The 14,961-nt window shown below is 40.6% G+C and overlaps 1 protein-coding gene and 1 long non-coding RNA gene across 4 annotated transcripts in view; one reads left to right on the top strand and one right to left on the bottom strand.

Moving 5' to 3' along the window:
* The first annotated feature begins 1,083 nt into the window (after positions 1-1,083).
* RDX (radixin) overlaps positions 1,084-14,961 on the top strand; it is a 47,642-nt gene continuing 33,764 nt past the window's right edge. Inside the window, exons 1-2 of one of the 3 annotated variants that reach the window (XM_061374303.1) lie at positions 1,084-1,213; positions 9,008-9,079. In XM_061374303.1, coding sequence (XP_061230287.1) covers positions 9,068-9,079 — 12 coding nt within the window. In that variant the 5' untranslated portion in view covers positions 1,084-1,213; positions 9,008-9,067. Of the gene's footprint in view, positions 1,214-9,007; positions 9,080-13,884; positions 14,016-14,961 lie in introns of those variants that run through there. The other 2 variants (XM_061374304.1, XM_061374305.1) reach the window with 2 other exon arrangements.
* LOC133223530 (uncharacterized) overlaps positions 13,153-14,961 on the bottom strand; it is a 77,731-nt gene continuing 75,922 nt past the window's right edge. Inside the window, exon 3 of the long non-coding RNA XR_009728598.1 lies at positions 13,153-13,260. This is a non-coding gene — a long non-coding RNA (uncharacterized LOC133223530). The remainder of the gene's footprint in view (positions 13,261-14,961) is intronic.

Raw genomic sequence — 14,961 nt, 5'->3', positions numbered from 1 at the left:
GCAGATGAGGCCCTTAGTGACATGGTTCAGTGGTGGTCTTGGCAGCCCTGGCGTAACGGCTGACCTGATGGTTGGACTCGATGATCTTACAGATCTTTTCCCACGTAGTTGATTCCATGACATGGAAGAGAACAGCACTCTCCACTCGAACTGCATTCTGCACTTTTTCTTAAGGCTTCCCGTTGCTCCAGAGCTCTGTCAGCCTCAGCCTCGCAGTTCCCAGGTCACCCCCGAACCCCGTCCTGCCTGCTGCTCCCCATCGGTGACGCCACGGGCTCCCTGCACCGTATCTGCAGAATCACCTGCCAGAGCCTATAGCATCGTACCGCACTCTCCAGCACACACGCTCACGTTTTCCTCCCCAGACAAAAAGGACACAGTACTTCCTCACGGAGCTTCAAATGGAAGACATCCACGCTACCAACTGCCTCCCTTATCCGCGATCAGGCTTTACTGACGCTTTCCCTGTCTGACCCGCTGTGCTAACCGAAGGGCTCTTTTTCTCCTCATCTCCTGACTTACGCGAATGACGACTGAGCAGCTATTATAAGTAAACACGTGCGGGCAGAGCCGGGTTCAGGAGGCTCCCGCGGGACGCTCGCTCCCCAAGCACCAGCTTAGCCCCAGCGTGCAGAACGCTGCCAAAGAGCTCTGGGTAGGCCTCGGTACCACCATGCCCTGCCGGCGCCTCGCAGACCGTGCTTTTCCCGCTACCCTCCCTCCTCCCCAGCAGCCCCCCTCACGGCTTTCGCACCGCTGCCGAAGCGAGCACGGCTCCTTCCGCGCCCGCGGACCACTCACACCACCAACCCCCGCGCCCCTCCGCCGGTGCCGGCACTACGAGCACGGGTTTCACGCCGCCTGTGGCGCAGGCCTGGTTGCGCCGCGCATGAGCGGGCGCAGGAGCAACATCTGAGGGGGGGGAAAATCTGAGCGGCGGCGCCGCCGCCATATTGCGGATCTGTCAGCCGCCGCCACACTTGGCGCCTCGTCCCCGGCGGCGCCGCGAGCGGCACGGCACGGCCCCCGCAGCGCCTCCTGCCCCGCTGCGAGGGGGTGCAGCGCGGCGGGGGGGGGAGAGGGGTGTGTGGATACACACCTCTCTGCCCCGCCCCGTGAGGAGCGGAGAGCGCAGTGCCCAGCACCGACCCCAGGGTCTCGTCCCCCACTCCTTACTCCGCTGCGCAGCGCTCTCGGGGGAGCGGAGCCCCAGGTGAGGCGGGGCGCGGGGAGCGGCCGCACTGGCCCCGTAGGGCGCCGTGGCGAGCGAAGCGCGGGCGGCTGTGAGGGGAGAGAGGGGGCGTCGGGCCACGGGGGCCGCTCCTCTTCCGCGCCGGCAGCGGCCCGAGGCGGGAGCCCGCCCGCAGCCCTCGGGGGCGGTGGACACCGGCGCGCAGTGAGGAGACTTGTTGCGGCGGCGGTGCAGGGCGCCGATCGGGTCCGGGGCTCAGCGTCCGCCGCCGCCTGGTAGGGGGCCCCGGCTCGCCGAGCCCCCGCTGCCGATGAGGGGGTTGCGGGCGCTTTGTTGGGGAAGCCCCGGGAGCGCGCCCCGGTGTGCCCGAGCAGCGCAGCCCCCGCTGCATTATTCATGTCCCCGAGCGTCGCGGCTCTTGAGGTTACCGTAGACATGTGGCAGTCGGGTCGGGCAGCTGACTGTGGCGGTGTGGCAGAATAATAAGGAATTACTTCATAAACAAGTGCTGCGAAGCATCTGTTGCTGTCTATTGTTTTCAACAAATGCACAGTTTTAGAGTCCTTAAATACTCACCGACGTAATGGGCACAGCGGCCCTGAATGAGCCTTTGTGCATTGTTTTTTTTCTTTGAATGGATTAATGTTTTCTACAAGTCGTGGGCATTTGTAATTAACCTCGCTGCTTAAAGCCTAGCACAGATAAGGGGCTTTAGTTTCAACTTTGTGGCATTCACTTCTGCCAGTTTTCTTCATTTGAACGTGAAAAAAACCCAACCAACTCTGGACTTTATGCCAGCCCCAGCTAATCACATCAGTTGCAAGGTGCTATTAAGCCTTTCCAGTATATGTAACACCCTAAACAAGTATTTCATGTTCCTTTTTCTGGTACAGGCTTTTAAAAAGTTGTGTTTTTTTTTTTTTAACTGAATTATGGGAGTGGCAGTCCCGAGTTTTAATTAATTCTGTCTTTGTGACTTGTTTGTGTCAAGCCTCAGACATGTCTGTGCATCTTAGTCTGGTTTGCTATCATCAGAAGTGCTTGTCATCGTGTTTAGGTCGCAGAAATGTTTTGAGGATGCATGCGTCTGCAGCACCTCACAAACCCAGGGATCACAGAAATACCTTTGTTGCTGTCAGCTCTTACACAGTGTTGGCACGGTGCTGCTGGGCAATACCTGTTGTGAGGGAAGACGTGGAGTTGGTGTACAGTAACATTATGGCTGCTGTGATGAGGTAGTTTTCTTGATCGTTAAAGATAAGAGAAAGTAGTAACTGTTTATTGGATTATTAACTTACCAATTTTGATCTATTGATTTAGCATAAGAGAGGCCATGAGAAAAATAAAGTACAAGTGAATGCAATGTTCCCAGATAGGCAGCCTCCCAGCAAATGGCAATTGCAAGGCAGTGGCATATTTCCAAGCTTTGTGCCAAAGTGACACAGCTCTTCTGTCAGACTGGGAGACCAGAGAGCAAAAGTACAACAAACAGCTTTAGAAAACACATGGAAAATGGCATGGTGTGACATGTCAGGAGCTGTCCAGAGAGTTTTCCTTGAATGCTGACTGAAAGAAACAGTGTAAAATTGTTAGGAGAGATGACAAAAAGAATTCTGGCCTGTTTCTGCCATTGCAGAAGAGAGAATTGCAGGGCTTGATAAATTGCCAGAAAAAAAGTTGGTTCACAGAAAACTAGGTAAAGCCATAAAGAGAGAATGTGGATCCACCTACAAGATGCAAAATTAGAGGGGTAAGAAGTGCAGAAGTTATGATATTAGAAGGCATTTCTTGTTAAAGTTACTTTAGCCATTGCCAGGATAAGTATGTGGCCTTTCTTCAGCATTCTTGCTCTGTTTTTTGAGAAGGGGTACTTCTCTTGGCAGAGGTAAAGAGGGAAGTTAAGGTATTACTACTTTCTATTGGATGTGTTGAATACATCAAAGCTGTCCTGTTAACTTTGTGTTGCATTAGGAGTCTGTGGGAGTAGGGGAAAGGGAGGATTTTCAAGTCTGTAGATGTAAACAAAGCTTTATACAAACATCTGAAGAAAGTCCTGATTGTTGAATGATACTGATCCATTAAAGCAGCACTCTGTGTATCTTGCATGCTCAGCAAGTTTACTTCAGAGCTGAAGGGGCCTAGGTAAACTTTTTTCTTTTCAACATTGAAGGGCTGCATCTGTGGGTTAACTTTACCGGGAGGCTAATTCTTAACTGTGCTTTGAATTTAAAAGCTTCTTTTCCTTTCCGTTTTAGATGTTTATTGAGCACTCTGTGAAATGAAACCTTCAAGTCATGTAGTACAAGGAAAAACAAATATTACATTGGCCCCAAAAGGGAGTTAATAATCTTTACACTAGAACATTTTGATTTAAGAACACTAGGTAGTATATATGGAGACTTCAGGTTTATAAGTTACCTTTGTCCTATAGAGCCAGTTCTAAGAGACTTAACAGCATCATTTAGAAGATAGAAGACATGGTTTTGAAATGGGATATATGCAGAATTTTGGTTATGTCATGATTCTTTGTTAACTGAATTTTTAGAGAAATATTTATTTCACTTTGAAACAGCAGAGAACCTGCACCAGTCACACTCCTTAATTTCCATTTTTGCTGGTATATCGGATGTACATGGGAAGGATGGCATGCCTGTCATTGTAGGACTCCTCAAAATATTAGAGTTATTTTAAGTAGTGCAGTTGTGGGTACTTTGAAGCTAAAACTTGAAGTCAAGGTTACTAAACTTAATAAATATTAACTGTATGTAAATTGTATAGCACAGCTATAGCATACCAGTTTGTTAACTGGTAAAACTGCAAATATGGCATGAATATTTTGGCTGGTCTGTGTTGCTTTTTGTTTAACTACAGTGTTGGCAACTGCCAAGCTTTCATTTGTTCTTCTGAAATTCTCAGGAACTCCAGTTTAGAAGGAACACTTCACTCTTCAAAATAAATTAACTATAAATATGTTTAGTGTGTAACAATTTACAGGTTGTATTGCATTTATTTTTCAAAGAGACAGCAAGCCTGTATCAAGTATTTCAGGGAAGGGAGGATTGGGGAAAATGGTTGTTTTTAAGAAGGTAAAGATACAATACTCAAATAGTATGTAAAACTGCATGTGATATCTAGCACTCATCGAATCTCAATTATTGCATGTTACTTATGGGATTCAGCTCTTTTTCTTATTTTTCTTTTTTTTTTTTTTTTTTTTTTTTTAAATTTGTGAGCTAGATGGCTTGTTTTGGTGTCCCTCCATCCCCCCACCCCCCGGTTTGCTTGCATCCCAGACAGCCTCTCTGTCAGTCTGAAAAAGATGTATGCAGAAGTAAAGTCTGTGACAAATGAACGTCGTTATTGGACTGCAGCGAGTGTGTCATTAGGGAGCTGTTCGTGTAGAAGGTTGCCCTGCAGGCATTCACAGGCTGCTCTGGAGCAGAGGCGTTCTTTTAGAAAGCTTGAGACCAGTTAGTCAGGTACATTGGCCTGTAAGTTGTCTACTGCTGCCAAAGAGCTAAAACTTTCAGGTATCACAAAAACATGCAATGATATAAAACTTTGAAAAGAAAAAGAATAATAATTTTAAGTAAGCTCCTGTAAATGAGTGAGTTATATTGCTGTGGCTGAAGGTCTGTTGTTCCTGTCATCTCTATGTAGGAAAAGAGAGACTGAAGCTCTTGCTAGAGCTTAGAAGGCACACTGCTGAAGAGATGGCTTCTGTGAGATGTCAGATGGGGATCCCGCTTTTGAGGGTTGGTTCTGCGCCAGCTGGGCAGCCTGCTCAAGCCTTCTGCCTCTTGTCCCATCCTCACCTGACCTCAGCCCCATGGCTGTGTATGAATGTCTCCTTTGAAACCAGCTGCTGCATAAACTATTTGACAGAATTTTGGCATGAAGCATTTTATTCACCATCGTCTTGCGAAGAAAGCTTTGTCATCTTTCAACAATTGCTTTATTTGTTGGCTTCTGTGTCATAACTGGCAACATGGATAATACTGATCTAAAAATCCTAACTGCCTTGTAGTGAAATGAGCTGAAATCTTAGCTCTTTGTTTCAAGAGAATTCTTTATGTTCTGGATGATTTTTTTGTTTGCTTGTGTTGTGGAGCCTGCTGATGTTTTGGTGATTTGGTCCAGAGTCCAGATACTGCATGTGCTGTTAAGGTCTCAAGGGCTGGAGTGTTACAGCAGTAGGAACTCTGCAAAGTTGCAAGCCTACTAATCCTGATTTGGAAGAGGCACCTTTGGGAATCGAAATACCAAAGTGATGAGCCTTTATGTCTAGTAGGTCACAAACTGGTTTCAGAATGAGGGAAGTGACAGGGCTGTCATTCCCAATCCCAGCTGACTGGGTTGTTTTACTTGCAGGGCCATTTCATGTGAGTGTTAAGATTAGGTAATTAATTGTTTCAAAGATAAAAATTTAGTGAAACTGATAAGGTTTCATCCACTAAATATGAATTTGTTGGAAATGTGTAAGTAGCAGACATGAACTCTGACTCCAGTAATGACAGGGAGATGTACAATATTTTGGCAGTGATTTTGATATTTCTGGCAGTGATTTTGGGTTTCTTTTGGCCAAATATTTTCCTTATATTTGTTTTGGTTTTGGTGTTAGCGGATGCCAGTAACTGGGAAAGATAGGGTGTTATTTTTCTATTAGCCGCTTATTTTAGTTCAACTTTTGCACAATTTTAACATCTGTGAACTTGATTTTTATATTCATATAATACTTCGTTGTAATGCTTCTGTGTGAATATACTCTTTAGAAGTTGCATAATATTTTTAGTATGAAGGCACATAGGCATTGGCTGTTTTCTGCATTATATATAAAATGGATACCATGGCCCATGAGTTTAAGTTGTTTGATTTTTATTTTTTTCCATTATAATATGGCACAAGGTCTCTATGATCTGACATAGAAACAAATTCAACACAGTTGCCTCTAAATTTATCAGATTTCTTTCTTTTTTTAAAAAATAAATGTTAAAATTTTATTTATTTACTGATTTATCATAGGAATAGCTATTACAGCAAGCACTTCAATAAAAAAATATCTTGGCTGTTAATTCCCCCCCCCCCCTTTTTTTTTTTCTTGTTGCCCATGTACTGTGATAATTTATTAGGCCTATGGGGTCTGTGGGGCTGACAGGCTTCAGTTCTGTTGAGTTTTGCACAAAGATTCTTACTTTTAGCTTACAGCTTTGTTTTATTGCATACAAACAATTCTGTAAACTCATTTAAATTGCATGTCTACCAGTTGTGATTTGATGGCAGATTTAATGTATAAAACTTTGTAGTCACAGCTTAGATTTTAAAAATTACTTTAGGGTTTTAATATATTTTCCAAATACGTTTTTATTAATTTAATTAATATATGTTTCAAATAAGTAATTTAGAATTGGTTGGTAGTAGTTTAACAAACTATTTGGGTAAAACCCAAAGCAGTAAGTTGGGATGGAAGAATTTGCAGTGCCAGAATGTATGAGGGTCTGACAGTCATTTTGGAAAGTGATTGACATGGTCTCCCTTAAAGACCCCAGGGAGTAATCACTTGATAACACAGATCTCGGCCTTGTGCCATATGTTGGCATTTGGCTTCTGGAGACTGGACTTCTTATCAGTCATCTTACCATGGCCCTTCTTTTCAATGCTAATATAACTGTAGGCACATAAGAATAGTTATGCTACTTAATATTCCTTTTAGTACTGTTTGCTTGGCACGCTTATAAAATGTGCATGAGAATCTAATTTAGCTTTTGCATCGTTAATTAACTGAGTCTTAACTCTAGGGCTTCAATTTGCGTTCAGTTTTGCAAGCAGTGAGCCTCTGCTGTCAAAAAGGTGAACACAGGGATTACTACAGCTCAGAATCCTGCTTACTGTTAGCAGATATTAGAGTCAAGCTTGGTTTACGTTTTACTTTCTTTCCAATTTTTTCTGAGGAGTACATTAGGGAAAGGGAGGGGAGAGGGAGAAGCAGTCTCTTCTGTGAACTGGAAATGTGGTGTTGAATTTTATCAAAAGCCAGTGTTGTAAGCACCTATAAACCTATTCCTCCCCCGCCCCCCCCCCCCCCCCAAAAAAAGGTTTTGTGATTAAAACAAAAAAAAGAAAGGAGAGGAATTCCAGAAAAGTTGGTTTTTTTTTTTTTTTGTCAAGAGTATATTGACCAATATCTTAGAATAGTAGTCTTACTGCTGCTATCAAATACTTTAGAATATCTGCCATAATTAAATAAAAAAGAATACATCTACAGGACGTAATTGTCTTTATACTAGACAATTATTATATTATTGGTAATATTATGTATAGTTGTGCTATAGTAATTATATCATAATGAATAGAAAGATGTTGGTTTAATTCTTTTTCAGGCTGATTTTTCATTAAATGAAACTTGTTCTGTATCTGCATTATACCGTTAGATATGTACGTAATCTTTAGTCTTAACATTAATTTTTCTTTACCAGCAAACAAAACTGATGCTTTTTAAATTCTGTTTTCACCCTTTATCTCTTTTTTTCTAGCCCTTTTTCTCCAGCATACCTTTACAAATTACAAAAAGAAATACAAATTAAGTGGTAGAACACCTTAGGTTGCTGTGCAAATGTTTTTAATATTTATTGTATTATTGCCAAGAAGCAAGGAAAAATAACTTTTTTGTATATATAACTGTACTTCGTATTTGCATTTTTATTTATGGATGAGAATTTATAAAAAAATTTGCTTTTAAAAATAAATCGCTCTAAATATTTTGGGGTTCCTTGTATCTTTTTTATTTATTTATTGTATTATTATTTTTTTTTAAGCACTTCTGAATTTTTTATTCATCTGTTGCAGACATGGAGTGTTATGATACTGGAATCTTGGAGTATTCTGATTAGTATGTCACTTTCTTTTTTCTTAGTGTAAGTGTAATTCCAGTTAATATTATTTTTGAAGGCAATGCCATCTTTGGTATTCTTTGCAGACCAGCAGCAGGACTGATTCATGGAAGTCCTTACTTTAAAATCATGTGAGAAGGGAACAAAGTGCTTGAGATAGAATGAATTGAAAAGGAGGCAGGATGCTGTCTACCAGTATCATGGCAAGCAGATTTTTTCAAGACATAAAGCCTTTTTTTGGAACAGAACACAATAGCAAATACCTTCATTACCACGTGGATGTAACTTACAGACTTTCTGCTTTTTTTTTCTATTTTTATTTTTTTGAAGAAAAGTTGTATTAAATGGAGCAGGGTTTTTTTTTCATGTTTTTCTTTTTCTTTTTTTTTTTTTTTTTTTACTGTGGTGTACTTGCATTTCTCTTCATTTGGGAAAAATAACCGTATCACCCCTTCAGTGAGAGAAAAGCATGCTTTTATAGATACAAAATACAGTTTCTGTGGTTTAAAACTACGTTAGGTTTTTTTCTTTGTTTTCATGATGTTTCAAGTTTGACTAGAGTTGACAGATTAAATTGCAGCTTTGGAGTTCCTTGTATGAATTTTATTTCCTAGTAAATAATGGTAAAGGTTTTTGATACTAGAAGATGTCTGATACCAAAAGCTTTTAAAAGAATTTGTAGCAGTTGGGGAACTGTTGTCTCTTTTTTCTAACATTAGTGGATTCATATTTTACAAAAACTAGAAAAGAGGCTACTGCTCAGGCACCTGTAGACTGGTACTGGCTTAGTTGCCTTTTATATATGGCATCTACTGAAAAGTGCATTTTGTACATGTAAAACACTTGTTTACCTGTCATGGAATTTGTGCTATTTGCTGTGATGTTTTGATTAATTTAAAAACAACCCTTTCAATTTTGTTTTTGGCAGAAGAGGACAAAGCATTTGTAGAAGACTTAAGTGGACAAGGGACTAAAGCAAACAAGAAAAATGCCGAAACCAGTAAGTAGCTGTTTTTTTCACTCATCTAAAAATCTTAACGGGGTTTTCATGTTTTAGAGTTGTGATCTTATAACCGTTGTAGTTGTTTTGACTCTGCCCTTTCTAGATTTCATAAGATCTAATAACGTACAGTTGGAGTTGAGGTAGTTTAATACCAACGTGGAAAAAAGATCAAGAAAGCTTGGTAATGCAAGTTACATGGAGCGTTACTTAGAGATGGGGCAGTACTTACAAACCACAATGAACTTGGAGCCCATTTGGCTGGCAGGAGGAATGACTTTTCAAGAATTGTTGACTTTGAGATGAGATGACATACAGTGGTTAATGGAGGCATTATTAGAGCCTGACTCAATGTCTGTGAGAATCCGTGGAAGAACTTGCTGCAGGATTTGTCAGGGGAAGCCAGAACATGTGTAAAGTGTCTGTGACTACCACATAGGTGGTAGTTTTACCATGGTAGAGGGTGAAACCTAGAAGGTAAGTGTTAAAGGGAGGAAATAAACTGTTTGTGGTCTCCTATTCATCTCACTTCATCTTCAATTTTCTATCCAGGGGAAAAAAAGAAAAAGCCCAAACCTCAAGCTTTTTTGTTGATAATAGTTCTAGAATTCTTTGAAGAGATAATTGTTCAGCAGCTTGATTATTTTGCTGTTGATGTAATATTGGTTGCTCAGGATTTCATCTGCCATGTGTTAAGTAACTTTTGGTTGTCTCTTCTCCGTGTATCCAGTGAGCAAAGCATTCAGAAAAGGAACTGAATTGTCAGGACAGGTTATTTCTTTTCAACTCGATTGGTTTGTGTAATAGCCTTCGGGCTTTCTTGGTTTTCTGATGTTTCATTGAGGTAGGAGATTATGAGCAGGGCAGCAGATCTGTTACTAAGAATAAACATGTCTTTGTGCATTGTGTGTAGACATATTCATACTTATACACAGAACCCGAACTATTCCATGATTCTGTGTATAGAAAGTTTTTGCTTTTAATCAGAAATTATCGTTATAAATAATCTGTATTGCATGCCAGCATTTGGAACTGTTACAGCTTACTAACTAATGTGAGCATGGCCCTGTCGAAGGGCTAGCTGAGATTTGCTCTTGAACTACTGTCCAAATGGCCATACAGTATAGTTTCCATAATTTCCTCTTTTCTCACTTGTGGATTGGGGACGGTATCTTGGCACTTCCTGAAGTTGGAGATAGTTACTTGTATTCTGCCCTTTTCTTACAGAAAGCTGCGCTATTAAGGACAGGAAAATGTATTTGCAGCATACTGTTTTCTGACCTTTTTGATTCCTGGCTATGATAATTGAATAGTATCTTTGATAGAGGTTCTCAACTGGAAAACTATATTTTAAGACTGAAGCATAAAGTCACTGTGAGCACATGTGTTTCCTGAAGCTCCCAACTCCATGGTGCTGCAGAGCAATGAGGTCTCAGAAGTGATGACTAAAAGAAAGATGGCCTGAGTGAGGTTATTTCTTTTTAATTCCTGTGATTGGAACCATGAAAATTTAGGCAGGCAGGGTTCCCTCTATTTTTAGGACCTGAGAAAATCATAGGAAATGCAGTTTTGCAGTTGTTCAGAAGAAAAGCAGCATCTTTAAAACTGAGATAGCAGAGATGTTGGAAGAGCTCACAATCCACCCTAGGAATGGAAATTTGCTACCAAATCTTAGGAGAGAAGCTGGACTCATGCCGAAGATGAGATAATTTTTTTTCCTTTTATGAGTGGCTTTTTATATAAGGAGTTCTCATGTGCTGGGATGTTCTTGTATGTCTCCTGGTAAAATAGGCACATGTGAGATCTTGGAAGCTAAATTAAAGAAACCATTAAAAAATGAAATTAAATTAATTATGTTTCTTGGAAAATGTCATATGGATTTCTTCCTGTAAACTCCAGGTTGCTATAATTATAATTAGTAATCAGTGAATGAAGAAGTAGTATATGTCAAAGGTTAAGTAATTTTATCTGTAAAAATGAAACCTCAGATTTTGCTCTGGTTGCCTCTTCTGAATGCTAGATCTTCAGGAGCTTTTCCCCTATTTTTTTTCCTTGCTGCTGTAATCAAAGCTGGAGCTCCCAGAGCTGGAGCTCCCAAAACTGGAGTTCTGTTTTCAGTGTGTTTAGTTCTCTGCTTGCTGAAGAATAGAATATTTGTTCAATCTTATTTTTGATGTTTTCTTCCTAAAAGAACAGACAGAATGTTTCTCAGCTGTATGCCTTTAGCCAGGATCTACCCCAAAAATAGAAACATAGAAACTAAAAATAGACCTCATTAGTTATGTAACGGTTAATCATTTCATAGGCTAAGAAGATTAGGTTTAATTGTCTGAAATATTAGTTACATTTATAGGGTGTATGAGGAGTTAAAATTGCCAGCTGTTTTTGCTGGTAGTTTGCAGCATTTTTGCACAAGGCAGCAAGGCATAAAGGAGAAGGCATTGTACTGGGTAGTAGTGGGTAGATGTCAAAGCTACTAAGATTAAAAAAGAAGTCTTTTTTTTTTTTATTTTTTTAGGCTGAACATTGTACAATATGATATTGTTATATTTAAAATTTGAATTAATATGTACGAGATCAAGTTAATTTCTCTACAGTGGTTGAATTAGAATACTGTAAAATTACTTTTTTCAGTGAGTTGTTTCCTTGTTGGTTTACAGGAAAATCTGAGATGTTTAATGCAGTATTTGAATTATGGTTTGAATAGATTATTTGTTTCTGCAGCATAAATAGACCACTGATGTCAGTTTGGAGGGCTGTTTTCCTCTGGTTCCTCTATTAGTAAAATCTCTTTGCCATTATTCTGTAGCCTTCTGTTCCTGATGCTGTTTAATCCTTATCTTTTTACCTTATCTTCATTAACTTTTCTCTTACATCTCTTCCAATGTCTGCTTTGAGGTTGATATTCAGAGTGTGGTATGTGTATTTGTACTGTGTGTAAAACAGTGGGGCCAACACATTGCTACTCCCTGACACAGATTATTTAATATGCAAATTTAATACAGTTATCAGCCGCACTAATGTGAAGAAACCTTTTTTTGCCATATGAAATTTCCTTATACCTGACAATTGGGCTGTTTTTTTGTGGCTTTTACATGTGACTAATTCACTCTGTGCTTGTCAAAGCAAAACCTCTTCCATGTAATTTGAAATGGCTTTCTTTCTAATATTGATACCTTCTCAGTTTTGGGCTTCCTGATGAAAGGTGAAGCACCACAATGAACATCTGCACACAATGGCTGAAATACAATAATAGGAAGTGTTAGACTATTAAGCTATATTTTTTCAAGTCTTAAAACAGTGAAAGAATACAACAAAAGTATAATTTCATATAAAATGTGTGCTTTTAATATGTGTACATGGATGTTTATTGCTCCATATATCTGCATTGACTGTATTCTTCATTGATTTTGATAAATTCCTCCACAGATAAATTACTTCAGATTTTTTGTATTATTACTTTTTTTTTTTTTTTAATAAATACTATTTTGTGAGCTGTGGCAAATGTCCTCATAACCCATTAGCAACATGTTATCAAAACTTCAGTTGCTCCCTTCACAAAAATAACATGCATGTAGGTATGTATTCTTCTCTTGACCATGCTAAAGTAATTTGAACCAACTCTGGTAAAATACAGGTGAACTCAGACTGCTAGTTCTGATGCCAAGGACCTGGGCAAGTGTTAAAAGTGGTCCTATGTGAACCTCATGAGATTCAACAAGGCCAAGTGCAAGGTCCTGCACCTGTGTTGGGGCAAACCCTGGTATCAATATAGGCTGAGAGGGATGAAGGGATTGAGAGCAGGCTTGTGGAGAAGGACTTGGTTGTACTGGTGGATGAAAACCTGGACATGAGCTGGTAGTGTGTGCTCACAGCCCAGAAACCAACTGTATCCTGGGCTGCATCAAAAGGAGCATGTCTGCCAGGTCAAGGGAGGTGATTCTGCCCTGCTGCTCTGCTCTGGTGAGACCCCCCACTGCAATCCTGTGTTCAGCTCTGGAGTTTTCAGCACAGGAAAAGACGTGGATCTGTTGGAGAGGGTCCATAGGAGAATCACAGAAGCGCCCTGAGGGCTCAAGCACCTTCCCTATAAGGACAGTCTGGAGAGTTGGGGTTGTTCAGTCTGGAGAAGAGAAGGCTCCTGGGAGACCTTAGGGCAGCCTTCAGTACCTAAAGGGGGCCTAGAAGAAAGATGGGGGATAGACTTTTTAGCAGGGCCTGCTGTGATAGGACAAAGGGAAATAGTTTTAAATTGACTTTTCCTGTTTCCCATTTTTGGCAGTTCTTAGTGGATTTATTTTCACCCTTCGAGATTAATCACCGTGAGGTGTAGGACCTTCTTGCTGCCAGCACCACAGCAGAGGTCTTAATCCAGGCAGGGACCTCCAAGCTGCCTCTGCGTTGCTGCTGTACCCCACATGCTCCCTCCACACCTCTGGCTCACCACATGGACCTTGACTGAGGATTTATAAAGTCTAAGTTACTCAGTTACTAAGACTGCAACAGCATTTTTAAGTGTTTCCCAGACATGACTACCATGGTATTTTAGTATTTAATATGTGGCTAGAGACATCTAGTTCTGTAATTAGCAGTATAAACTGTTACATTGTGGCACCAAAGATAATGTTTGCATATAGCCAGTTTTAAACTTCAGGAAAAAGGGATGCTTTCTCAGGCATACTTCTGTGAATTGGAGAATCATCTACAGAGTTTCTTGATTAGTTTACCAGAGCAGGATCCATAAAAGACATCTGCTCAAGAGTTCAGTCAAAATTATGTATGAATATACCGAATGAGACTAGTTGCAGTTCTTACCCTGAGCCCTTGCACAGCAGAGGAGGATTTGTGTTGCAGTTGAGCAGCTGAAGGTATTGGCTATATCTTGCCTAGTGCTTTGTCATAGTTCCCGAAGGTTGAAGTAAGATGTGTGATCCTGGTGAGAGCAAGATTGAAAAGCAGGCATTATATGGGTCTTGTGATACGAGCAGTGGTAGCCTTCCAGCGCTTGCTTCAGGAAACCTTCATCTGTTTCTCTTGTCACCATTGCAAGAGCTCCTTCCCATTTCCATATTAATGTGGTAAAGTTGGTTCAGAGTACTTACGTTCAGATTAGTGTCTGTCTTCCCAATTTGTGGTTCAAATAATCTCCCTCCTTCACCAATGTTACATTAGAAGTGTTGCTTCAAAGTAGCTGAATACCCAGGAGCAGGTTACATGAGTGGCAGTCCATTAATTTACTGGGCCTTCTTTCTCTGCTTGTCTTCTCAATTCCCTGCCTTTTTATAATGTGGAAACTTCCCTCATGACTCTTATTAATGCAGTTGATTAGCTTTATTTTACAGACAGCATCACTGACAGCAGGGGTTTGATTTTGTTGAGAGGGTGCTGTGTGATTGAGTTTTAGGTAAGTAAACCTTGTGGGCTCAGTCTCAGGCTTTGCCAAAAGTAACCTTCTTATTTTCCAATGCTAGAAATAACTGAAGCTGTGAAACAATGTTACAAGGTAGTAAAAGCGTGGTGTTTGCACGCCAGAAAATCTTCAGTCAGTCCAAATGCCTTCAAAAGGAAAATACCAAGTGTAGTGTTAACCTTGTGAGTCTCTTAACTCAGAAAAGGTAACATTTTAATATTGCTATCATTGAATTTGTGACTTTCTTGGAAGAGCCAGAAGTGTTAGATATGAATTAGCAATTGGGCTGTTAATCAGAAGCCAGTACTCCTGATACGTATTTGTATCTATTGCAGATGCAGCAGCTGTGTATTCAGATTTTATTTGAGGCAGTAACATCCAGAAGTGACCAGAATCCAGACTGTGCTGAGCTTGCCTCTCTATTATATCTGTTATTGTACTGTTTGAATATTTTAGTTCTTGTGAAGAATAT

Source organism: Neopsephotus bourkii, unplaced genomic scaffold, assembly GCF_033783945.1.
Source record: "Neopsephotus bourkii isolate Nb327-2 ecotype Australia unplaced genomic scaffold, CSIRO-AGI_Nbou_v1 NB_1638, whole genome shotgun sequence".
In the NCBI taxonomy this organism is placed as follows: domain Eukaryota; kingdom Metazoa; phylum Chordata; class Aves; order Psittaciformes; family Psittacidae; genus Neopsephotus; species Neopsephotus bourkii.
Note: the sequence above shows the minus strand (reverse complement) of the source record. Positions and strands in the feature narration are given on the sequence as shown.